This window comes from Drosophila miranda (assembly GCF_003369915.1).
Source record: "Drosophila miranda strain MSH22 chromosome Y unlocalized genomic scaffold, D.miranda_PacBio2.1 Contig_Y1_pilon, whole genome shotgun sequence".
Taxonomy (NCBI): domain Eukaryota; kingdom Metazoa; phylum Arthropoda; class Insecta; order Diptera; family Drosophilidae; genus Drosophila; species Drosophila miranda.
In genome coordinates, this window is record NW_022881603.1 from 45,521,067 (window position 1) to 45,547,586 (window position 26,520).

Genomic DNA, 26,520 nt, shown 5'->3' on the forward strand with positions numbered 1-26,520 from the left:
TATAATTAAATTATATGACAATTGGCAGAAATGTTCTTATATAGTATGTACATATTACATTACAGTCAATAAAAAAAGGATAATTATGAAATGACTATCTGTAAAATGACTCTGTGTAGTTGTATTGTACTGTGATTCTTGCGCAAAAAGAATCCTTATTTTAATGGGTCATGATAAAAGAAACAAAAGATTTTTTTTTCAAGATTCCTTACTATTTTATTTTACGCGTTTTGTTATTTATTTACTTATGGGCTATAATCAATTTGGATACTAGTTTTATTTTCCGTAAATTTCAACTCGAAATATAAGGCCATAGTTGTACTGAGATTGAAGCTTGATGTGTACAAAGTTGAAACCGGGACCTCCAGAGTAAATTGTAGCATGTCCACCCGTGCTATTCGTCACCTGGTCGAACGCCCGTATTCCCGTAATGATTCTCCCGTTACCAATGCCCTGTAGTGTATGGAAACCGAAATATATATTTTGTGGGAAAGAAGCGCGAAAAAGTTGTATACATTTTTACACAAGGCCTATTATCGTTCGTGCTTGAATTTGTATGTTAACTAGCTTTCTCATATAAGTTTATTTATTGTAATTCTCTGCTTATATGTAGATTTTAATGTGGGGGCTTCGAGGAAAAAATGTCTACCTCGGAAACACTGGATAAAGATATAAATGAAAGATTTAAGTTTCTGATGCACTGGCGAGCATGCGAACATTTTAGATCAAAACCTAAGACTCGTAATCAAGAAAACGTTTTGCTGCTTCGAAATATAAAACGGGACCTATTGATCGCTGTTTTACGAATCTGTATTTTCTGACTCATGTGATTTTTTATCTGAATTATTAAAATATTTTTGCAATTTTTTGCTCAGAAAATGTTGGAATTATATACTTTTTAAGACACTAAAAAGACACTAAGCTATTTTCCAGTATGTTTCCGCCAGGGCTGGATGTTGACAACACACACAAAAACAGGAAATCGGACAGAACATATATTAGTACATATATATACATTCATATGTATTTATGTATACATATATATGTATATGTCACGATGATGCTTACGTTTTTCGGATATTTAATCTCATGGTTAACATATCGTCCCGGAGACGATGCGTTTGCCACGTTTTCAGCATGTAAAAGTTGAGCTGAGTTTGAAATATTTCCCCATGTACTGGATACTGCATAGGCTGTTGCCACACAGCTTGTGACTACTAGCAAACGTATTAGACTCTTGTAGTTCGTTGCCATTTTAGCGTCTATAATCTATGAACAAAAACTCCTTGATAAGTGAACAAGCACTATTTATAGAGCTGATTGAACGTAGTGTTGATTTGTAGTAAGATGCTTCTAGTTCTTATTTTTTTTGTGTTATCGGCGCATGTGCATGTATATAAAATCTTATCAGTTTTGTGTGCGCTTTTAAATTAGAACATGTTTAACACGAGCTCTTTCAATTTATTATACGCTACGGGGCTGCCGGTACCGCTTAAGTAAAGTTCAGATTAGAAACTAAATCGTTGTGTGGCAGCTTGTTTTGAGTAACAGCATTCCATGTGAGTCTCCATTTAAATATGAGAGGCATTTCGTTGAGCATCACTTTCTCTTTGTCACATTGTAGAGCTTATCAACTAAGTTAATCAACAATGTATTATATTATATGTAAGTTTATTAAAAATGTTTCCAAATTTTAAAAACATCCCAGACATGGTTTTAATTTACATTCATTTTAATTTCTTTAATACAAATTCTACTATAAACTGCATAAAGGTACAACTTAAAATAACAATTATAAATATGACTTGACGTAAAAATACATTTGGAAAATAGTATGTACGTATATTATGTTTGATCTATTCAACGATTTTTGTGTCAAAAACTCTACTAATTGATACCTGTAAAAGCCCAGGATTTTAAAGAATTATACGATAGGGTTGGAGAGTATTTAGATAACTAATAAAATATATACAAGCAAAAGTACTTACATCCATGTTGGCACACCTTGCGATCCAGCCGCGGCATTAGTCCGCGACGCCATCAGAAAAACACAAATTAAACATACAATCCACAATGGGCAATGCTTCCTTTTAAAAACATTCATTTTTAAATTGAATTTTATTTTTTTGTGCTTGACGATTAAACTTTTAATTTCTTATTGTAGAATTAAATGTTTGATGTGATAAGTTGGTATTGGTACCACATAATAATCCAACTTATATCTTTGTATCTTTTGATAAACGTTATTGTAAAGCTCAACTTGAACGAAGGAGCCCCAGTTTGTTAATTTTGCGTTAAATTATTCCTCCTTGATTTTTTTACATGTTATCTATCCAAAATATACATTTGAAATCCATTTCATTTGTTTGTGGGCTACGTGCATTTGATGAGTGCCATTTTGAACTGCAATACATATGATACGATTAATAGTGTTAGAAAGTAATTTAATTTATTAATAGTTGTAAATATATGTCCTAACTCGATTAAAAATAAGTAATTTCTATTAATACTATTTTTCTTACAATCTCAGAAATACGTTATAATAAGAGGGATGTCTGTCACCGATTTACTTGATACAACCTCACACAACGTGCGATGTTGCGGCAGGTAAATCGGTATAGAAGCTAAACGGCTCCGAAGCTCAGAAAGGGCTTTAAGACTAATAATAAATAATTTAATAAATAGTTCAAAGAACTTATACAAAAAAATCTTTGTGAAGTGCAATCAAAGTTGAAAAACTGCTCAAAGGTTAGGTACAAATGAATCCATATGCTCAGGTACACTCAATATTAGAATAATTTTCCATTTCGCGCTACCTTAATTATGTCGTCGGTTATGAATGAATATGCAGGCTAGTATTTCTACCTTAAACTGTCTTTTTGATCAGGTTTTGCATGCAAGAATTGGACGTATTTATTATTTAAAACTTGCATGTTCACTTCCGCGAGAGGAAGAATCAAAGAATACAAAAGCCTAGGAAAAAAATTATTCCAGAAAAATTCTTAGACAAACTATCACTGAAGGTGGACTGCCCCAAACAAGGATTTGGAAACACAAACTCATCACCGACATTTTTTGAGAAAAACGAAATTACTGCAGAGATAACTGGGGTGAATATTTACATTATCAAAAAATTGGGTGTCATTTTAAATATTTTAAACTGCAAAGAAAAAATAAGTACCCGCAATTTTGGTGAATATGCCGCGAAGACTGCAGAGCTGCTACTGGAAAAATATCCTGAAAAGAAGCTAACTAACACGCTTCATAAAATTCTGGCACATGGTCAAATTTTAATTGAACATCAGAGCCTAGCAATTCTAGTGATGTCAGAGGAAGCCCAGAAACCGAGAAACAAAGATTACAAAAAAAAAACAGGAATATGAATACGTGCCAGACATCGCGAATTAAGCAAAACCAAGACCCGTTCAACATGTTGGCAGCCTCTTCAGATCCATATATTTCATCCATTAGATATGTGAGATCACAAAATAAATCGGCAAGCAGTTATTCTTTAGAAATTATAAGCTTATTAGTTATTCCCCCCACTAAACAGGAAATGGAGGAATATTTTATAGAAACAAAACAATTCAAACAACTTTCAGATTATAAAAAAATAATTTTAAGTTGAAAATAAAATAAATAATATTTTATAGTGAAAATTACCATTTAAAGAACCTTATCGATAAAAAATAAATAAAAATTGAGCATTTTACATAGGAAAAGGCACAGGCAACAAAGTTCAACTTTAAAACATTATTTTGAAGCTTTTAGACATTGTGCCATAATTTACCTAAGCAGATTAAATTTCGAAAGATTTTTCTTTCAAATACAGTTTGTTTCATGAAGATATCTTTACTTGTTCAGAAATTATTAATTTAGAAAGCTGAAAATCGGTATGCCTTACTGTGCGTCGTTAATGATCGTATTCCTCCATACTGCCATTGAAGACTGTGAGACCAGTCCTTATGAGACGAGCATGCGATATGAGCGAGAGAAACGAATGCTTTCATTTAATCCATAAACTTGCAGTGCAGTGCTCTGTTTCCTTTCGGATCCTAATGTAGGAACCATAATATGATTCTGAATAATATTTCGTAATTTGTTCAAGTCTTAAAACATAATTTTATCCATTAATTATTTAATTAATTAAGAAATAAAAAAATAGCTTTAAAAAAAGTCAAAACTAAAATTCTATGATATTTTTTCAACGATATTTATTTTTATAATTTTATATTTTCTAATAGATTGTCCACAACACTGCTTTCAACAGGAATCTTTCAGTTGTATTCTGTCACATGTTGAAGAAGCTAAGTCAAATAGTTTGTATTTGACCATCAATAGCTGATAGCACTAGGCAACAAAATTGAACTTTCTTTTTCCGCTGTGAGCCAAACCAAATTTTTTTTATAGATAGCTTTACAAATGTTTAATGTTCATTTTATTTTTGTTTAGTTTTTATTTAAAAGTTTTTCTAATCTCGTTTATCCATAGAGTTTTACAAACGATACCTTCAACGACGCCTACTTAATGTACCATTTTGAAAAAATATACCGAAACAATTATCAATTTTGAAGTTGAAAGCTTGATATTTCAGGTCCGCCCTATTAAAAAACGAGGGGGAACGTTGTGAGTTGCAGTGGACACCGCAACTCTGATAGATATGATTATTATCTATGATTCTGCGTTTTTAGTTTTCTCGTATCCTCAATATTGTGGATGCAACAGATTTTCGTCCTTTGTGGGGGCGGAAGGGGGTGGGGCGAAATTTTGAGATAAACGTTTTATAGTGAGATCTAACAGGAGTGCGGATACCAAATTTGGTTACTCTAGCCTTAATAGTCTCTGAGATTTGTGAATATCCCCAGATTTTCATCCTTTGCGGGGGCGGAAGGGGGTGTGGCGAAATTTTGAATCAAACTCGTCTCGGTCCGATATATTAGGAGTGTGGATACCAAATTTGGTTGCTCTAGCTTTTATAGTCTCTGAGATCTAGGCGCTAATGTTTTACTCCAAGCAACTCATTTTGAGTATCGGGTATAAAAATGCGCATATGTATGTAGATGTGTACATATTTAAGTTCAGACACACAAAACCAAAACAAAAAGCTTTATTTTTACATATGTATGTATGTATAAAATGATATATGTATAAAGGAATAGACATATACGAAAATAAATTTACATACAGTGGCTCATAGCTTAAATGAACCATAACACTTTTCACACTTAAAAGTGTTATAACTTCTAAACCACCTAACCTACCACTAAAAATAAAATGTACATTTGATTTTTAGTTGGTTTAGAAGTTATAGCACTTTTGAGAGTTAAAACGTGCTCTGGTTCATTTAAGCTATGAGCCACTGTACATATGTACATATGTATGTATGTATGTGTATGTGTATATATGTATATATATATAAAAATGTATATATATGTACATATGTACATTACAAACAGATATAAATCTTCCTTTTGATGAATGAAGACGGCACTGTGCGTTTTATTGATGTTTGTTCATGTCCTCCCACTATTTACATATGTATGCATATATGTACATACATACATACATACATAAGCAGACACAGATTTTTCTTAATTTTGTAGTATTTATGTACATACATATGTACATGCATTTATCTCATATGCAGAGAAAAGTGAATTATTTTCGTTATATATGTATGTATATATGTAGATGACAAACATATATAAATATTGAATTTCATATAAATGTATGCAAATTTATTTAGTTAAGAATAATCAATTAAAAGGAAACAGCGGAGCTGATTCCACAAATTTTCGTTTACAACAGCAATAGGCTGAAACGCATGTGCGTACACATAAACGCACAGGGTAAATATGTACATATGTACATATGAATGTGCAGAAGTATTTACATACATATGTATGTATATTAAAATAAGCGCAACATAAAACACATAGTTGCATATGTATGTATGTATATGTATGCATATGCACAATATATGTATTAGACCCTGCTGATTATACATTATGAAATGTTTCACTAATTGGATGCTTGCAGCTTGCTTCGGATGTACATTTTTAACTATGCATAAATGAATGGGTTTGTAAAAATAATGTAAATTGTTTTGTTTGTGTACATACAAATATGTAGACACTGAAATAAGCTATTTCTCCAGCATAATCATAATTTGAAGTATATTGCACTCGTTATATTCATACATGTGCACACACATAGTCATAGACATACACAACAAAACGAGAACTGGATTTGTAAAAAGTATGTACATATATATGTAAGTATGTATGTATGTAATCAACCACAACCGTATGAAGCACGACGAGGACCGGAGGAGAGTCCACCCTCAACGCAAGTTCGAACACAACACACAACTCGTTCGGCATTGAAGTCTTTCGTGGTATCCAAACACAGGCAGGGTCGAAATGTTGCTGTAAAACCAACCACCACCAGTTGAAAGAAAGTTTGTTATACCCGGCACTCGCAGAGTTTAGGGCTATATTAGTTTTGTGGTGAATGTCTCTGTGTGTTACGCCCAGAAGGAAGAGTTTCCGATCCCACGAAGTATTTACATATATTTTTTACCAGCATCAATAGCCGAGTCGATATACATACATACATAGCTATGTCTGTCTGTCCGTCAGTCCCGATGAGTGCCTAAATCTCAGAGACTATACGAGCTATAGCAATCCAATTTTGTATATTACACTGTGATATTACACTGTTACAAGGGTATTTTAAAAATTTTGCACGCCCCTTTCGACACCCCAAAGGACGAAAATCTGTGGCATCTGCAATTTTGAATACAAAAAACACTGGAGTACCAGGTATACAAGTAGAGCCGCGGCCCTTTCTGCAGCTGACAACGTTTACGCTCGTTTTTCCCGTTGTGCAGCATGTTGCAGGCGGCTCTGTTGGTACATTGACTATGATCTTTGAAAGTAATGACGTATAAATACATACATATATGTATGTACGTATATGTATATGTCTACGTACAACAAAAATCGAAGCACTTAGACGGTATTATTATTTTGACCAGATGTTTTAATTTCTAATAAATGTTTAAAAGATAGAATCATTCCATCGGTTTTATTACATTTTTCATTACATCTGCCAGGAGTTTCGGTATTTTGTATTTGTATTTAGCTCTTGGGACGTTAGGACGTTTTACATATGTACATATGTATGTAGTTAATTACATATATGGCTTGAAAGCACATATGTATGAATTTATGTGAACTACTTGTGACTATCGCATTAACATAGAGTAGATACTATAGCGTTAGGAATTTACATATGTACATATGTACAATGTAAGAATATGTGAAATACGCAGGACTAAACTGGGAATCTGTTGTTCTATTAAAGCTCTCCAAGATTCCACAGTATTCATAAAATCGCAGCTATGCCGTTGCTTCTTTAATGCTTTCGATCAGTACAAATCCTGCCTTCAGTCAGACTCCAATCCCTTAAAACCAATTGCGAGCACTGCGGATTAAAATAAGCTAGTTTGGTTCGCAGTCTCGGAAATGATTTCGTGATGCCATTTTCCGGAAAGAACTGTTTTTTTTTTTTTAACTGCTTCAGACATCTGGATCTATAGATATCTATTATCTGGATATCTATTCTGCTTTAAGTTTGATTTGATATCTTTCTGTCTGTTTTGTTGTAAATTTGATCCAATTTCAACAATGTGGAATCGCATGTATACATGCTTACTGATATCGATAGTGTTACCGATACTCGTATGGCATCAGAGCGTCACTTTTGTGCCCTTCTCCAAAAACATATGAGCAAGTCAAATAGTAAAAGAACGAACGTTGTTCAACACTGGTATGGCGCGTACCTAAAATTGTTTGCGGAAGGAAAAAATTAACATATTTCAAGACGTTCGCTGATAGTTTTAATCAAAAATACATTTTCCGAAGCTTCTGGGGGCGCCTCACACGCCTACGAAGACGGCGCGAAGAAATTCCCAAAGCTTCATCAATTAAGTCGAAAAACCTGGAATTTACTGCATGGCGTTCCGGAATAACTCTTAAAACGGCTCTTGGAACTCCGTCTGGACCCTGAGAAGCATGGCAAGCATAGGAAAGACAAGGATGGCCACGGAGAAGGCGACGGGAGTTAAAATTCGCATGGAAACGCTGAAAAAAAGGGAAGGAGAAGCTAAATCCGCCATGCGGGTAGGAGTAAAGATGGCGGCAAAAACGGCTCCGCAGCTTTTGGCTTCTAAACTGCTGTGCAAGAAACCAAACTTGTCGACGAACGTGTCGACAAACATGTCAACGAACACGACAACAAGCATGACATCAAACATTTCTACGACGAAAGAGAGAGAGAAGACTGACGCGGTTTGTGTGGCTTCCGTGAGTACGAAAAACGGAAGTAACCGCAAAATCATCGTTAACAAGTATTATGAGGGGCATAAAGGCCCATACATTGTTTGTATCGACAAAATGAGTGCGAATAATGCCAGAAATGCTATAAACCAGTTTGATCTATCCGATCTGCTGCTGAAACAGGGCATTAGCGATATCGAGGAGGTTGCTAGAATGGGCTATGGCAGGTGCAAGATTGTGTGCGGGTCGGCGGAGTGTGCAAACGGGCTAGTGGAAAACAGTGTTTTCGCTGCTCAAGGGTACTCAACCCGAATCTTTAGGCACTTCGTCCAAAAAGCAGGGTTAATTTTTGGGATCCCCGGGCATTACCCGGAGGAACAGCTAGCGGAGCTTGTAACCTCGGATATCCCAATTGAGGAGATAGTTCGGATTACGCGAAGGGATAGAGCATCGGGGGAACGTGTACCTACTGGCAGGGGGAAACTCTGGTTCAGAGGAGAGCAGTTACCAACCAAAATCAATTTTCTATATTCTAAAGTAGAAGTGAAACCTTTTGTTCAGCTTATTCAATGTTTTAGGTGTTTTAGGTTTGGCCATCTGGCGCAACATTGCAAGAGTGGAGCGAAATGTTTCAAATGCGGACAAGATCACAGCAAAGATATTATCTGCTCAGGGCTGGTCTGTGCTAACTGCAAGGGGGAACATGCTGCCACCCACCCGCAGTGTGAGGCCAGGAAAAAAGAGTACGCCATTCAAAAGTGTATGACACTGGAAAACCTAACTAGAGCTGAGGTCAAGGCTAGATATCCGATCCTTTTTGATAGAACTTCCCCCAACCTAAGGGATCAAGGGGAATTTCCTAGACAAAGTTGTCAATCTAACCGCTCCCCTGAATTCTTAAATAACAGCTTAGAGTCCGCCAGGGAAATTCATTCTGTCACCTCTTTCGCGGAAGTGACCAAATCCAATAGGGTTTCCGCCCGGAACGCAGAGGCGGCCAAGGCAGCAGCCAACATGGCAGAGTGGAAGAACTCAATAAACTCAGACTGCGTCCAAGTGAGCGAGAAATTTGTTAGATCTTCATCCGTGGCATCTTCTCTGGCCCAGGATAAGCTAAACGCACTAGGAGCCAAACTAGTTCCTGATTGATCCAAACAACATCATTAAATGGGATTCTTTAGCGAATAAATTTATTAAGGAAATTAGAGAATTTGTCAATGCTTCCAACGCAGAACTAGATAGGCGTCAGATTGCCCAAGGGATGGCAGTTGGTTCTCAAAACATCCAACAATGAAGATTCTTCAGCTAAATATTCAAAGTCTGACACACAACAACAACAAACAGCTCCTCTCAATGTTCCTAGACAAGACCGCAATAGATATTGCCATCCTGTCAGAGATTTGGGTGCTGAACAACGCGGACTGCAGCATTTTAGACTATAACTTTTTCTGCAGGCCCAGAGAGGGGTTGGCATCTACGTCAGGAAAAACATTTAATTCAGCATTTTAAAAATAGAGAACTACTTGGAAATTTTAGGAATAAAAACATTAAACTTCAAGAGCAATTTCAATATTTTTAGCATATATGCACCGCCATCAACAACAGTTTCACAGTTTAAATCGGGCACAAAAAAGTTTTTCGAATTCGCGGCTTCGCTTGACATACCCTCAATAGTGGGCGGGGACTTCAACGCTAGGTCTTCTATCTGGGGAAGGTTTTTCTGTGATCGCAAGGGTCGCAGCTTTGAGAATTCCACCCGGGAGGCCGGATTTATCTGCCTAAACGACGGTTCCCCAATCTTCTCCAGGAGCCCATCTCAATTCTCCGTTCTTGACCTTTCTTTTTCGAACTACAGAAATGGAACTATTAACTGGCAAGTCCTCAAAACAAAAATTACGAACAGCAACCACTTCCCAATTGTATTATCAGTGCAAAGCCTAAATGCCCCCCTCCAAGACAAGAAGATCCTTCACAACAGAACATCCTTCAGCCCGGATTCTGGGTGCAAGTGATTTCTCAAATCTGAAGGAGCTCAATGAAAAAGTGAAATCCCTGACCTTAAAAAACACGGTCACATTCCCAAGCAAGAACAAGTACGTTGCTAAGAAATGGTGGAACGAGGAAACGGAAAAACTTTTTCGCGTGAGAAACGCTTGCAGGCAAAAATTCTACCTCATCAAAAAATTGGCTGATGCCAGAGCAACCTTAGAAGCTGACAAAAATCTACAAAATCACGTAAAAAATCTTAGAAAGCGCAACTTTTCCAAGTTTATAGAAGAGGTCTCTTCATCGCCCTCTATGTGGAGCAGTGTGAAGAACATCAAAAAATACGGTCAAATCAAGAATGTAGGGATAAAATGGACGAACGAAGATGACAAACACTTTCTCAATATGGTTAAAGAAACCCCATCCACGTCAAACAGTAGGCCCCCTAAGAAAATTCCTGCCCCTTTGTTAGGACCAGACGACCCGGAACCCTGGAACTGGAAGAATTCCTGGCCTTCCTAAAAACCAGGAACCCTAATTCGGCTAGAGGCCCTGATGGCATCTCGTTCAGGATGCTTCAAAAGCTACCAAATAGGAAAAAACAAGACATTTTTTAAATTATAAATAAGGTATGGCTGAGTGGCGTCATCCCTGAAGTCTGGCGCAGGATAAAAGTGGTACCCATCCCCAAGAAGAATGCAGACCCTACTTCCTTCCAAAACCATAGGCCGATTTGTTTGATTAACACGCTGTTTAAATCCATAGAGGGGTTGATAAAGTTGAAGTTGGACGAGCACATAGTAAACTGTGACCTGCTGCCGGTCAGGTCCTATGCCTTCAGGAGAAACAGGTCCACGGCTCTTTGCATCAACGACCTTATCAACAAAGTTCTGGCGCTGAAGGCGAGGGGTTGTCAGGTTGTCGCAGCTTGCCTAGATTTACAAAGAGCGTTCGACTGCGTAAGAGTGGACACACTCGAGCACAGGATGAGGGATATGCGGTTCAATACAAGCCTCACGGCTTGGATCTCCAGCTTCCTTAACAGACGAATTCTCATAAAGGGCAAAAGCGAGGTAGAGGTGAACAGAGGTGTTAGCCAGGGTAGCTGTCTCAGCCCAACCCTTTTTAACCTTTACACAGCCGAACTACATGATATAACAGTCATAACTGATTACTGTTTCAGTATGCTGATGACTTTTTCATAGTTTGTTTTCATAAAGACGTATCCATTGCGAAACGGGTGCTGGAAGACAGTATAGATAAGTTCGAAGAAAAATGCAATAGGCTAAACCTGTCATTCAATCCGGTGAAGTCTAAAGTGATTTACTTCAACAATCGTAGAGCTGCGCTAAATATCTCGCATCAAGGAGTTGAGATCAGACAAGTAGAGCAGATCAAATACCTAGGCAGGACTATCTCAGCAAACAACTCAGCCTCTGGTCACATTGATCTGGCCATCTCGGAATCGAACAGAAACTGTGCGTTTCTCAGATTACTCAGTGGGTGTCACTATGGTATCAGCCCCAAAAGAGGGCTTATATTTTACAAGGCATTTGTCAGAAGTAGGCTAGAGTACGCGTGCTCATCATTCTGCAACCTGTCCAAATCTGCCTTGGCCAAAATCAAATCCCACTGCAACCATCACCTCAGAAAGTCGCTGGGTCTGATAATCTGCACTCCCGTTCCTATCATATATCACATGGCAGGAGAACTTCCCCCGGACTACAGGATGAGATTCCTGGCGGCGAAAGAGTTGGTTAAGGTGTTTGCATTTAATCTCCCAGCAAGTGAAACAGTGTCAGCAAATAGGGATTTAAACACGGGCTACGCTAAGGCATATCGGGAGTTTGGCAGCATAATAGATAGAGTTGAGGTTTTCGTTAACACAGCTTCGTTTTGCACTAAAATTAGCTCCGACTTAGAATTTTTCAAGGGGTCTGCACCCAACAAGCACGCTATAGACCAGGCAGGTATCATGCTGCTCCACGGGGAAAAGAAGGATCAGCTGACAAAGGGTGGTTTTGAAATCTATTACACGGATGGGTCAGTCGCAGATGGGCATTCCAGCGCCGCTTTCCTGCACGATAGGACAGGTTTTTTAGATAGATATTACACGCACAAAACCCTTTCCTCGTTGTCCGCCGAGCTCCTTGCTATCGAGAAGGCATTAGACCATGCTATTTTGTACAATTTTCCTCGTGTCGCGCTCCTGACTGACAGCAGAAACGGGGCCCTCATTCTGGCGAAGAACATTCAGGATAACTCTATCGCCTACAAAATCAGAGAAAAGATCCAACAAAATCCACATCTAACAACTGTAGAGGTTCACTACATTCCCGGACACGCTAACATCCCTCAGAACACTTCAGTTGACGCAGCAGCCAAAGAAGCCCACAGACGAGGAAAATACACAGTGGTTAAATGGAACCTTAAAGACGCTATGTGCGAAATACACAGAATCTTAAAAGCAGAATGGGAGAGAGAATACGCCGAGTTTGCTAGTATCAAGCACCGAGGTTACTGCCGTGTTGAAGACCACACCGGCGCAGCGTACAGTAGGATCGAGGCCACTACTCTCGCCAGGAGTAAGCGTCGACCTGCCTTGGGTCCACCAATATTGGGGAGCATCCGGGAGGCTTTTTGACTCACGTACTCGATGTGGGCCCGGTAGTTCAATCGGTTATCCAGCATCACGCCTAGGTACCGGATTGACTCCTGCGACTTAATAGTTGCATTACCCACGCGAAACGTCGCGTACTCCACCTTCTTCCGACTCGTGATGAGTACAGCCTCCGTTTTGTGGCCAGCCAGGTCCAATCCCGCGTTTTCCATCCAGTTGGATACGATCCGGATTGCCTCGTTGGCCGTCGCCTCGACATCTCGGAGCTCTTTGGCTACCACGACCAGGGCGAGATCGTCAGCGAAACCGACAAGCGTGCATCCCTGCGGGAGCTGGATATCCAGGGTCACCACCGCGCAGTACTCCTTTGTGCCAAATCTCCATCTTATTCCCTCGATCGCTCTGGATGCAATGTCCGTGACTGCCTTGATGGCGTCGACCGTTGATTTGGCCTTCCGGAATCCGTACTGGGACTCCGATAAGGCCTCCTTCTCCTGGATCACAACTTGCAGTCGGTTGTAGACAATTCTCTTCAGGGTTTTGCCGACCGTATCCAGCAAACATATTGGGCGGTATCCTGATGGTTCCTCCGGGGACTTATTTCCTTTGGATAGAAGTATTAGCCGCTGCACTTGCCACTGCTCTGGAAACACTCCTTCCCGTAGGCATTTGTTGAACGTGTCAACAAATACTTCTGGTCTGGTGGTTGCTCCAAGCTTCAATGCCTTGTTTGGGATACCGTCCGGTCCTGGTGCCTTTTTATCCCCAATTCTCCTGGTCGCCGCTATCACCTCCTCAACAGAAATCTGTTGCCACAGCTCGGAGTCTTGGCTCGAGACGCTCTCCTCCCTATTCGGGTGCTGTGGGAATAGGGCCTCCACGATGCTACGAAGCAGGATCGGGCAGGTCACTTCCGGTGTTGACTGGCTCCTTATATGGTGACGAGCTTATATGCCGTCCCCCAAGGGTTGACGTCCGCCTCCTCGCATATCTGCCTGAAGCAGGCTGACTTGCATTCCTTTATGGCACGTTTAAGGGCTCTTTTCGCTGATCGGAGTTCCTCTCCCCTGGTTTCGAACTCAGGCCGACCTCGTGCTCTCTGGTAGCACCGTCTTGCTCGTAGGCAGGCTTTCCTTAGCTGGTTAACCTCCGCATTCCACCAGTAACAGGGCGCTCCTCTTTTGCAAGGCTTCCTTCTTGGCATTGCCACATCACATACCTCCTCCATGAGCTTCGCCAGTTTCTGAGCCAGGCCCTCTGCCGTTTCTCGCGCAGGGCTCCAGCTGGCGTTGCGCAGATATTCCGTGAAGGTTTCCACATCCAGGTGGTCGCCCTTCCATTTAGGTCCGGTAATTTTGGCTAGCTGTCTTTTCGTTGCTACTCCGCATTCGAAGTGGATCGCCTGGTGGTCGCTGAACGTAAACTCCTCGCTTACTCTCCACGTAGATCCCCTATGGAGTGAGACGCTCATGAAGGACCCTCGACCCGCCTTGAAGTAGGTCGAGGGTCTACCAGCCATCGTTTGCGAGTATTACGTCCAAGGACGCAAATTCCTCGAGCAGACACGTGCCTCTGGCGTTGGTTTCCTTACTGCCCCACTCTACGGACCACGCATTAAAGTCTCCCGCTATTATTACGGGGGCTCTTCCGCGCGCGTCTTCCGCTATATGCGCTAGCATACTTTGGAAGCGCTCTAGGTCCCAGCTCGGCGGGGCATAGCAGCTATAGAAGGTTCCCTCTCTAAGCCTCGCTCTAACAAATCCTTCGTTGGCTGCGCATATCTCCTGGGGGTGGATTTGTACGGCCCAGATGGCCGCCTTGCCGCAACTGCTGCTGGTCCAACCGCTTCCTGGTATCGCCCTGAACGGCTCGCAGATGAGCACGACTTCGGTCTTCCTCTCCCTGACTGCTTGTCTCAGGAGAGACTGAGCAGCTTCGCAATGGTTTAAGTTCAGCTGAGTACACCTCATGCTGATCTTTTAGTCAGGGCGTTCCTAAACTGGGGGCATCTACCGCTGCCGGCCACGTGCTTCCAGTCTGCGCTCGTTCCCTTGCAGAGCATGCACTGTGGTTCCAGGCTACAGTCCTTTGCCAGGTGGTTCTCCTTTCCACATCTTCTACACAGCTTGGACCCATCTACTTTGCTACTGCACTGTCGTGCCATATGCCCAAACTCGAGACATCTGAAGCATTTGGTGACGCTGATTCGATAAGGCAGTCTGCATCTTACCCAGCATACTTTTAGGACTCCTATTTTCAGAGCCTTTTGAGCGCTCTCCGCTGGAAGCCTGATTGTGGTCGTCTGGGTTCCGCCGTATGCCTTTCTCAGCTGGATGTCATCCGCAGACAGCTCCGCCAATTCCACCTGGCTTCTCAGAGCTTCGCATATATCCTCCGTGGTGGTTATTTCGTCCAGGTCCTTGCACTCTACGGTCACCCGGTGCGACAGGCACGGACTTCTGCGTGCTCCTTCAGCGTATTGGCTACCAGGCTCCGTCTCCTCTCCCGACTTGTTGAGCTGTAGAAGTAGCTCTCCTTTTTGGGTCCTCCTGATCCTGGCGACCGCATCACCGAGTCCACGCAGGGTTTCGTCCGTCCTAACCTTGCGCAGTATCTCAGCATAGGTCTTTTCACCTTTGGTGGCAATGACGATGGCGTCTGGTCGCGTCTTGTCCGCGAGCACTCCAGTCGGCTTTTGCGGCCTCTTCCTTCTGCGCCGGTTGGTCACCGTCAGAAATGGGGTCTCCTCCGGCTCCTTTCTCTCCCTTTCAGCGTGGGCGTCCTTTTCAACTGCTACTCCTGGTGTGGTCTGGACCTCGACCGCTGCCTTGGTCCTCTTTGTCCGGGGTGTTGGCGCACCTGCCGCCTGTTTCCTCTTAGGCTCCGGGAGAGGTCTGAAAATCGGTGACGTCTGAGAGGACTGGTGGGTCCTGATCACCGCCTTAGCTCCTTCGTCGTGCAGCTGGATAGCAACCAGCTCATACAGCACCCTTATGCTCTCGATCGAGTCCCGCATGGGTTGGTGTATGGACCGCCTCTTGCCATCCTCGAGCATCTCCACTAGCTGCGTGATCTCTCGTCCTAGATCGCGCAGGGCTGTGCTGCCCTGAGCTTTTTGGTGCTGCTCCGGGACAGGGAGGGCCGGCAGCGGGGCGTCGGTCCGCTCACCAGTTGGCGTTCTCGCCATTTTTTTGCTTTTATTGAAGCCTTCTGAGTCGTTCGTCGTTATGGGTGTGATATTTTTACTCATTTTGTTGGATCCCAACTCGTAAGCCGTTGTCCTTGTCTGTTGTACAGTCGCGTTATGATCCCATGGTTGTCTATGCAAGCAGGGAGGCCATGCGAGGGTTGACTCCCGCCCTTATGGGGTCGGGAGTTCAGAGCCGGATCCGCGCTAGTCAGGAGTGACTCAACTGAGCCTGTACGTCCAATTTAATGGCTACGGAACAAGGAGCGTGCTTAGAGATTTGCCAATTTTTAACGGGACGGGGGCAGAAGCAGCATTAACCTAGCAGCCATTTCGGCGGGGTTTCATTCCGCGTACTAAAGTGCTAGAATGCTGGCTTCCGTCAGCCCTGGGGTCATCAATCCAAAAAAGGGGGGTCCAGTTCCTATCCTTAGACTTTACTGGTCTCCGTCTTAGTCGCCTTCTCGTATTAGCTAGGTGTTTCACAAGTGTGTTAGACCTATCCGGGGGATACCTGGCATGTGCTGGCGGTTACGAGTTGCTTTAGTGCTCTTTAGAGGGAGCAGAACATCCCCGTGTCTTCTTAGTAGCCTCATACGACAAGCTGTGACATGCTGTGGTGATATTCTACTGCCCGCTCACCACACGGGTGAGGTCCGTGTATACGTGTGCGCGTGTGTGTGTGTGAATAGGGTTTCGGGGTTTTTAGGTGGTGAATGAGACCAAACGTGTGGCACGCACTGGAAGGCGATGCAACGATCGTTCGGTGTGGCTAGAATCGCCCTGGCAGCTAAATTGTCCTCTTTCACACTCCCCCTTCACACGTCCCGCGCTACTTGGCTCACACACGCGCAACTGGAACGAACTCACTCAGGTTCACGTTGGACAGTCTTCTTCTCTGCAGTCGACTTTCTCGAACTTCAGTGTTCCTCTCCAGGAAACCTTCTGGCCCGGTTCTGGTGGCTATATTCCTTGCCAGCTGTGAGTAAAATTTTCTGCATTACAACCTATTTTCTCGCCCGCTTTTTTCAGTACTCACTTCAAACTTTCTGTTTTAAGCACAAAATTTCAAATTTCGACGTAACTCTTCCGTCCACGCTCCACGATTTCCATAATCCAATCCACGTTTTCAGATATTTTCACTCCTATTTATCCCCTTTTTCCCCTTACTAATACATATAACTCCCTGGATTTCCGCTAGATGGCGCGTCGCCCTCAGCCCTGGCCACCTATCGTTCAGGTGGGACTGGAACACCACCGCGAGTATGTCGTCAGTCCCAGGAGGGACAACATACGCGTGGGCATGCCCACCGGATTCCGGAACACTATTGAGCACACGCCGGCGTGCCCCGCATTCTTCTGCCGCGCCCAACGTAGGCCACACCCACACTTCACTACATTCTCAGGTCTTTGGCGTGGTACACTCCTATGGGACGGCCGTTAAGGTCCTCCAGAGCATACGCGTGCTCTCCTACTGGCTTCACTACCCGGCATCGGATGAATTTGCGCGCGAACTTGGCATTAAAGCCTTTTCCGAAGTCACTAAGGACAAAATTTCGGCGGAATACCTCTTGTCCCGGCCTCGCGTAAAACACCCGAGCTCGCTGGTTGTACCTTACCCTACTACGCTCGTATGCCTGATGTAAACTAGCGCGAATCCTCTCTTGGATGAGTTGTCGCTTGTCCTGACCCTCCAGCAGCGATATGTCATGCTCGCCCATTGACCGCAGTCGCTTTGCCAGCTTGTAGCATGACCCATGCAAATACATTTGCTGCCCGAAGACTGCAAAGAATGGAGTTACGCCTGTCGCCTCGTGAACCGAGTTCCTAATAGCCACTTCTATGTCCGGCAGATGCACATCCCAGTCCCGGTAATCGTCTTCCAGATACGCCCGAATCGCGCTGAGTACTGTGCGATTCACGCGTTCGGCTGCGTTACTCTGCGGAGAATACACTGGCGTCCTCATATGAGTGACTCCGAATGCATCGGTCACCTCCTTAAAAGTTTTCGAGACGAACTGAGCCCCATTGTCCGAGTGAATCATCTCCGGCACTCCAAACTTGTAAAACACCTCGTGAACGAGGAATCTTACAACTTCCTTTGCTGTGGCCTTGGTCATGGTCTTTAGGAATGTGAACGTAGAGAACTGGTCAACTACAATAAATATCCACGCCTGACCGTTCTTTGACCGCGGATATTTGCCCAAAAAATCAATATAAAGTTTTTGGAACGGGCGCTCAGTGACCACTTCTTGCCCCATCCCGACCTGCATCCGATAATTCGGCGCTTTCGACTCCTTGCACACGGTGCACCGTCGGATATAATCCCGCACCTCTATCGCCATGTTCGGCCAGTAAAACTGCCTACGTAATAAGTGCAAGGTTTTCGCAATTCCTCCGTACGCTGTCTTCTCTTCCGAATGTGCTTTGTCTATTAACGCGGCCGTCAGCGAACTCTGAACCCACAATTTCCAGACGGCGCCCTCCATTTGATCATCCAATCGTTCAAAGCGCATGCGCTTGAATATCATGCCGTCAACAATCTGGAGATCAGGTAAGCGGTCTTGGTTCTCTGTTATTTCCTTCCTTAACTCCTGATATTCTCCAGATTCAAACTCCACCGTTTCAAAACCCAGGATACTACTCGGATCAACTTCCAGCTCTTCAATACTGCGCGACAATGTATCTGCCACTACATTGTCCGCTCCTTTCCGGTGTTCTATGCCGAAATCGAAGGCCTTCATGGTCATGAGCCATTTGAGACTGGCGTGGTCAGTTATGACTGTAAACGGCATAAGCTCTACGTACGGACGGAACTTAAGGATCGCCATGAGGGCTGCCAGACACTCCTTCTCTGTCACCGAGTAGGTTTTTTGGTGGCAATTCAGTTTGGCGGAGAAAAACGCTATGGGCCTCTCGTTCTGCTCGTCATCCCGTTGGAAGAGTACGCCTCCTACCCCATAATGTAAGGCGTCGCACTGTATGTAGAAGTGCCGCTTGAAATCCGCGTGTACCAGGACTGGTGCCGAGGTGAGTGCAGCTTTTAGCTCCCCCATGGCTCGTTTTGCCTCCTCCGTCAATTTAAACTTTCCATTTCCCGACTTTTTCAGGGCGTCTGTGAGCGGACCGGTCATCTCAGCATAGTTTTTCATAAAGCGCCGGTACCAGCCCGCAGTTCCCAGGAAACTACGCAATTCTCGAACAGATCGCGGCTCGGGAATGCGCTAAATGGCCCACACACGATCCGGATCCATCTTCAGCGCTCCTCCTCCCACTATAAATCCCAGGTATTTAATGCTTTTATAGCAAAAATGAGATTTGCTCAGCCCTATCGTTAAATTTGCTTCTCGTAGACGCTCGGCAACCTGTCGCAGAATCTTCACGTGCGTTTGGAAGTCCTATAATCAGCAAGTCGTCGAGTTACGCATAGACGTTTGAACGCATCTCAACCGGAATCACCTTATCGACCAGTCTACATAGGCGTTGTGCGGCATTGCAGAGGCCAAAGGGCATCATACGGAACTGGTACAGAGGCCGTCCCGGCACCGTGAACGCCGTATATGGTCGACTCTGCTCGTCCAGCTCGATTTGCCAAAAAGCGAATTTTAAGTCGACGCTGGAAATATATATCGTCTGATCGAGACGCGACAAAATCCTCTCGATGCTAGGAAGTGGGTAAGCGTCCTTGATGGTTACTTTGTTGAGCTTTCGGGCATCGAGACAGAAACGATTTTTGCCCGGCCTTCGCACGACGGTGGTACGGTTGCTCCACGGACTATCACTGTACTCGATGACTCCCAAAGCCAACATTTTGTCCACCTCACCACACACCACTTCCTGCATCGCTGGCGACAGCGGGTAATGTCGATCCTTCACAGGCTCGGCCTTCTCCACCAACTGAATTTTGTGAGTCTCTCTCCTCCCCAGGCCTACGGCTTCGAAAGTCAGAAACTCTGCCTTCACCTGATCCAAGGCTGTCTTTTGCTCTTCTGACAACTCCCATTCTTCCTGCACTATCTCCTTCTCCGGGCCTTCCACATAGTGAGCGACTTGATCAGCCAGCACTTCTTCCACTAATCTGTGAGATGCCCCTACTGGACCTTCCCCCATCCCCTCAGAAGCCAATGAGAACACCCGCCAAAAGTCTACCCCCAAGTAAATTTCCTGTTCCAAGAAAGGGCATACGAAAAACGTTAATCTTTTTACCTCTCCCTTGTATTTCACCGGTAATTCTACTCGGCCAACGATTGCGCGATCTTCCCCATTCGCTAACTTCACTATAGAAGAATATCGACGAGCCTCCACGCCCAGCTTCTCCAGGAATTCCTGACCATTACACCCTAGCATGCTGTGTGTAGCGCCTGAATCCAACAGGCCTCGCACGGACTCGCCCATTATAGAGATTTCTGCGAAAACTCTCGGGTCTTTCTTGCAACAACGCTTTACTGAAGCAATCACCTGCCTCCTCATAGCTCGCCTTTGCTTAAACCGGGATCTCGCCTTTCTCACCCGCACCGACAGTGCTCGCATACCATCCACTCGTAGCTCAGAAAATATTCTATTTCTGGTTTCTAAATAATTTCTTAAGCGCTCTTCATATGATAAGTTCCTTAACCTAGCATGCATTTTACGTCTATCTAATTCATTTTTATTTTCTTCTACTTTCTCTGCGAAGGCCCCTTCTGTGAGCGTGATTCGCCTGCTTGGATCGCACCCCTCTTCACGTTTCCCGCGCAATTCGGACAGGTTGGACAATATGCATCGGGCTTTCCACACCGGTAGCAGAAAATTCGCCTCTCCGATGCCATACAGTCCCTAAAGCCATGATCGGTCTGCCCGCAGTTCCAGCAAATCAACTTCTGTGGAACACGCTGTGTCACTTGCGCTTCCTCAATGACCTCTGCCTCTTCATCGCTACTCGACCGATCCTGCGCGAACTCGCTGACGTTCGCAGTCGCCCCGCGACCATAGTTTGTGGCTTTGGGTGCTCCTCGCCACGAAGATCGAGCCTTCCTCTTCAGATGTGCCTCTATTTCCACGCACTCATCCCGCAGTTGGTCTAAGGAATAAACCCGTAAGCCGTAGACGAAACTCGCTAGCTCATCTGTGAGTGCCTTTTTGACGATTTTTACCATCTCCTTTTCAGGTGGTGGAATCTCCAACCTCGAGCGAGCTTTCTCATGACATGCAAAAAGTATTTCACACTCTCGTTTGACCGCTACATTCTTTCTCGCAGTTCTCTCATGCGGTCGAACTCGGACGCCGTGCCTCGGAAACGAGCAATTAAGTCGCCCCTTAGTTCCTGCCAAACACCACCGCCATGATCACGGATGTACTGCCAGTACCATTCCCGCGCGTTTCCTGTAACCAGGTGATGGAATCCCTTTAGAACTTCATCCCACGGACAGCGGCATTGGGCTTGTAGGAATTCAATTCGGAACACAAAATCCTCGACTGTCATTTTGTTGCTGTCTCTGTCGAACGTCATGTCCCATTTTTCGACTCGGCCCCACCGTGGCCAAGGTCTATAACCCGGGGGATTTGGATGCGGATCTTCTCGAGGAATCCCACCAGCTCTCCTACCCTCGCCACGACCCTGACCCGAGTGTCTGAGTGCTATCGGGTTTCGCCAATATCGCGCTTGATGCCCACCCCGTTGATGCTGCTCACTGGATGCGGTCGGTCCTACTCCTGAAGACGGTTCCGGACCAATACCACCTCGCCCCGAGCGAGCCAAAAATGGTTTTGGTGGCGGAATCGGCGCATCAGTCGTGCTAGACGGCTTCCTTTTCGGGATTGCTCCTCGATACTCCTGCTCGTGGTGAACCTCCTCCCGCTGCGGTTCCTTCTGCTGCTGCAGCTGTCTAACCGGCTGGAGTACCTCGTTGAGTTGGTGCATCATCTCGATAAACCCCTTACGCAACTCCTCCTGCAACACCCGACTAATCGAGTCAGTGTTCGCTGCCCTGTGTGTCGCATGAGCCTGGGCCAACGATACGTTGACTGCTGATGCCAGTTCGGAAGCAAGCGTGGGTGTAGGATCGGACATTGGCCATTCTTCTGACCTGGCCTGGGCCGGTGTTCTTGGCAACCCACCCACAGCTCCAAGTTCCTCCCGATCTTGATCAAACATCGCCCCTGACACTTCTCCTATCTGTCGACTACCCCCTTCTTGTGGCATCTGCACCGAGCAAAACCAATATTACAAAAAAAAAAGAGAAACTCCTAAACTAAGATAATATATATAAATAAAGAAATAAATACCCAAAGAAATAACTAGTAAGAATAAATAACACCACGCTTCGGACCAATAAATACTCCGATAAATAAATAAATAAATACCGATATAAATATTGCGCCAACTAGCGCCTTTAACGAGATATATGCAATTAAATATTTGAATAAATAAATAAATAATAACATACATGTATATTCGATCGACACCTAAGACACTCAAACTTCAAACACATTCAACACAACACAAAACCTAACAACAAAAATTCCTAACAGTTCTTCTTCTTACCCATACGTAATGGAATATGTGTAGATGAGTGGATCCAGTTTTACGGGAGTTAAATTAACTCAGGCCCCTACGGAGACTTAACCTACCAAGAGTTCTTGTTAAGGCTCCCCGGGACATAAACAATAAACAATATTTTTCCACAAATCGCTCGACCAAATACGGTGGACTGATGGGACCCCCGCGTCACCCACTAAGGGTTAATCTTCTGGAACTGAACAGCTGATCGCAGATTTAGGTTCGTGAAAGGTGTTGGTGTTTTTACATATACTAAATACTGAATAAAGGACAACACACAGAACAAAATAACATTTAATGTGGAACGGTGTTTGGAGTGCGGATTATGTTTTTTTCTTTAAGTTCAAACGACGTGGGCGATCGCTGGCCGTGGCCGGTCAGCCCTAAATTTATATAGGTCCGTGTATACGTGTGCGCGTGTGTGTGTGTGAATAGGGTTTCGGGGTTTTTACGTGGTGAACGTGTGGCACGCACTGGAAGGCGATGCAACGATCGTTCGGTGTGGCTAGAATCGCCCTGGCAGCTAAATTGTCCTCTTTCACACTCCCCCTTCACACGTCCCGCGCTACTTGGCTCACACACGCGCAACTGGAACGAACTCACTCATGTTCACGTTGGACAGTCTTCTTCTCTGCCGTCGACTTTCTCGAACTCCAGTGTTCCTCTCCAGGAAACCTTCTGGCCCGGTTCTGGTGGCTATATTCCTTGCCGGCTGTGAGTAAAATTTTCTGCATTACAACCTATTTTCTCGCCCGCTTTTTTCTGTACTCACTTTAAACTTTCTGTTTTAATCACAAAATTTCAAATTTCGACGTTACTCTTCCGTCCACGCTCCACGATTTCCATAATCCAATCCACGTTTTCTAATATTTTCACTCCTATTTATCCCTTTTTCCCTTACTAATACATATTCTATTACTTATATCCCCAGTACGGCTCCAGCTCCCCCCGATGTCACCATACACCATCGAGCCTCCCTGGACTTCCGCTAGATGGCGCGTCGCCCTCAGCCCTGGCCACCTATCGTTCAGGTGGGACTGGAACACAAAATGCATTAACATAAATAAGACCACTTCAACGAGGATCTGCGAAATGATACTGGCGATGAAAAATAAAGTCTTTTAATTCATTCAGCGTTTCTCAGATTATAGGTAAGAAAAATTATAATTATTGTGGAGATAATGTTTTTTATCCCCAATCGGCCGACTAATTATTTCGAATTAAATAAAACTCGGCGCAGAAATAAAATTACGATATGTTCTTTAATGCGTGACATCCAAATTGCAAGTGTGGCTTGCCTGCCCTTTACATTGCCGCTCCGATCGCTAAGCGCAGCTTCGCTCGGCCGACGTCGTTAGGCAGACTCAAAGCGGAGATAGCGAAGAGCGAGCTGGCAGAGAGCGTTTAGCAGGGCAAGCAAGCGCAAAGCTTTAACAAACAAGCGAGTGACATATGTAGACATAAGTAACAAACAAAATAAGCGGCTGAGGGCCAAGAATTAGGTGCTATTTGGCAAGCAGCTAATCGGCTGGGTTCTGCTCCGAACATTCACCCCCCGTTGGAAGGCAAAGGCTTTCAACAGATCCATCCTGAAGGGGCAGAACCGCTATTTTTCCAACGGCCCTCTTGAAAAGGCCTTTTTGAGTGCGGATGACGGCTACTCTGATGGTTCCATCTTTTCCTGGGATGACGCTCTCAATGCGGCCAAGCAGCCACATTAATGGTGGCAGCGTTTCCTCCTTGATCATGACGAGCGCTCCTAGCTTGATGTTTGGAGTCGATGCCCGCCAATTGCTCCGCTCCTGAAGAATCGAAAGATACGCCGTGCTCCATTTTCTCCAAAACGCCTGCTTCATTTGACACAGCCGCTGCCATCGACTAAGTAGGTTGACCCGGAGATGCGCCACATCTGGCTCGTCGAATGCAGCTTTCGGGGCTCCATTGAGAAAGTGGTTTGGCGTGAGCACATCTAGATCATCGGGACTTTCTGTAATTGCATAAAGCGGACGGGAATTTAACAAAGCAGAGATTTCACAAGCCAAGGTCTGAATTTCATCAAGAGTAAAAATGTAGGTCCCGACGATGCGATGAAAATGATATTTAGCTGCTTTAACAGCCGCCTCCCACAAACCCCCAAAATGAGGTGAGCGAGGGGGGATGAATTTCCAGTCGATTCCACTAGAAACGCAGAGATGTGACACAGCCGACGTATGAGGATCGCTGAGGAACATTTGCCGAAGCTCCAAAAGCTCATTTTTTGCTCCTACAAAATTTGTAGCGTTGTCTGACCAGATGATTCGAGGTTTGGGACGTAGACTTATAAAACGCCTTAATGCTGCCAGAAAGGATTCTGTAGATAGATCCCGAACGACTTCCAAATGAGTTGCTTTGGTGCTAAAGCATACGAAGACAGCGATGTAACATTTGATAGGAGGCCTGCTTCTGACTTCCGACTTGTGATAAAAGGGTCCGCAAAAATCAACGCCCGTTGTGTGGAATGCTGGATTAGTCCTTACGCGATCCGCAGGCAAGTTTCCCATGATATGTTCCCTCAGCACTGGCTTCAAACGAAAGCATCTAACACATTTGCGAATGATTCCCGCAACATATTTGCGTCCGCCAATAGGCCAGAATTTTTGCCGAAGCAGTCCGAGCAATCCTTGAGCTCCTGCGTGGAGAAACCTTTCGTGAAAGAAGATAATAATAGAGACAGTGACAGGATGTCCCTTAGGAAGCAGGATCGGGTGCTTCGCGTCGTAGTCCAATTCGGCATTTTGGAGGCGGCCTCCAACACGCAGCAATCCAAAGCTATCCAGAAATGGATTCAGTGAGGCCATCGTGCTTTTTGGGGGTAGGGCCTGTTTGCTGGCGAGGGCCCTTATCTCTTCCGAAAATTGTTGCTGCTGTATTGCCCTTATGAGCAAATGCGTACCATTTTTGATGTCGATTACGGTAAGTTGACCCTTCGACCGCGCTATGCCTTTGTCCTTGAGAATGTAGAATCGATATATGTAAGCAAAGACGCGCTGCATGGATCCGAATGAGTTTTGAAATTTGCAATCGTACGATACATCCCTTTCGTTTGAAACAACCAATGCTGCATGACGACGTTCTGGTACATCGGTCGGCAATTGCAAGCCTGCAGGCCACTCTGAGCTCTCAAGACGCAAGAATGGTGGTCCAGAGATCCAAAGGCTGCTATCCATTAGTTCAGCGGGCGTGGCTCCACGTGATATGATGTCGGCAGGATTCAACTTTGTGGGCACGTGATGCCAAGTCATTCCAGCGGTGAGCTCCTGAATCCGCTGAACTCGATTAGAAACAAATATATTAAAATTCAATGGTGATTCTCGAATCCAGGCAAGGGCTATGGACGAATCCGACCAGCAATGTATTTGGCATGGAGCTGATAATCCCTTAACTATGGTGGACACTAGTTCGGCTAATACGAGGGCAGCGGACAGCTCAAGCTTGGGGATAGTCATACTTTTCAAGGGCGCGACTCTGGATTTAGAGCATAAGAGATGACTTTGCACAATGCCAAGAGCTTCCGAACGCATGTATACACAGGCGCCATATGCTGCTTGGCTCGCATCACAAAACGCGTGCATTTCTAATCTGGCTTGCTGCCGAAGCACGTAACGTGGAAACTTAAAGTTTTTAACCATCGACAACTGCGAAGTCAGCTCAATCCAAGTCGTATGTAGATCCTGGGGCAGGCTTTCGTCCCAATTCAATTTTAGGCTTTCGTTCCATAGCGACTGCATAAATATTTTAGCTTTTGTGATGATGGGAGAGATGAGCCCTAGAGGATCGTAGAACCTAGCTAGTGTAGACAGGACCGAAC

General features: G+C 44.4%; 2 protein-coding genes and 2 long non-coding RNA genes across 10 annotated transcripts in view; 1 reads left to right on the plus strand and 3 right to left on the minus strand.

Annotated features, from left to right (window-relative positions):
- LOC117189378 (protein Wnt-5-like) overlaps window positions 1-2,106 on the minus strand; it is a 134,572-nt gene extending 132,466 nt beyond the window's left edge. For both annotated transcript variants that reach the window (XM_033394502.1, XM_033394503.1), the window contains exon 1: window positions 1,989-2,106. In XM_033394502.1, coding sequence (XP_033250393.1) covers window positions 1,989-2,104 — 116 coding nt within the window. In that variant the 5' untranslated portion in view covers window positions 2,105-2,106. The remainder of the gene's footprint in view (window positions 1-1,988) is intronic.
- Window positions 9-1,642, minus strand: LOC117189382 (probable salivary secreted peptide). Its single transcript, XM_033394506.1, has 2 exons — window positions 1,069-1,642; window positions 9-453 (listed from the first exon to the last, which is right to left on the minus strand). The coding sequence occupies exons 1-2, from the start codon at window positions 1,252-1,254 to the stop codon at window positions 277-279; spliced, it is 363 nt and encodes a 120-aa protein (XP_033250397.1). The 5' UTR covers window positions 1,255-1,642; the 3' UTR covers window positions 9-276.
- Window positions 2,107-2,130: 24 nt separating the features above from the next.
- LOC117189384 lies at window positions 2,131-6,577 on the minus strand. Of its 3 annotated transcripts, none has more exons than XR_004473384.1 (3): window positions 6,306-6,577; window positions 3,905-4,080; window positions 2,131-2,403 (listed from the first exon to the last, which is right to left on the minus strand). It is a non-coding gene; the product is annotated as an uncharacterized LOC117189384 (long non-coding RNA). The 3 variants fall into 3 exon arrangements; XR_004473382.1 differs by having other exon boundaries at window positions 3,905-4,055; window positions 6,306-6,574; XR_004473383.1 differs by lacking the exon at window positions 6,306-6,577 and adding an exon at window positions 6,123-6,290 and having other exon boundaries at window positions 3,905-4,055.
- A 12,438-nt stretch (window positions 6,578-19,015) lies between these two features.
- Window positions 19,016-20,952, plus strand: LOC117189383. 4 transcript variants are annotated; one of them, XR_004473380.1, is made up of 4 exons: window positions 19,016-19,165; window positions 19,275-19,422; window positions 19,489-19,660; window positions 20,811-20,952. It is a non-coding gene; the product is annotated as an uncharacterized LOC117189383 (long non-coding RNA). The 4 variants fall into 4 exon arrangements; XR_004473381.1 differs by having other exon boundaries at window positions 19,280-19,422; XR_004473378.1 differs by having other exon boundaries at window positions 19,017-19,165; window positions 19,246-19,422.
- The last annotated feature ends 5,568 nt before the right edge of the window (window positions 20,953-26,520 follow it).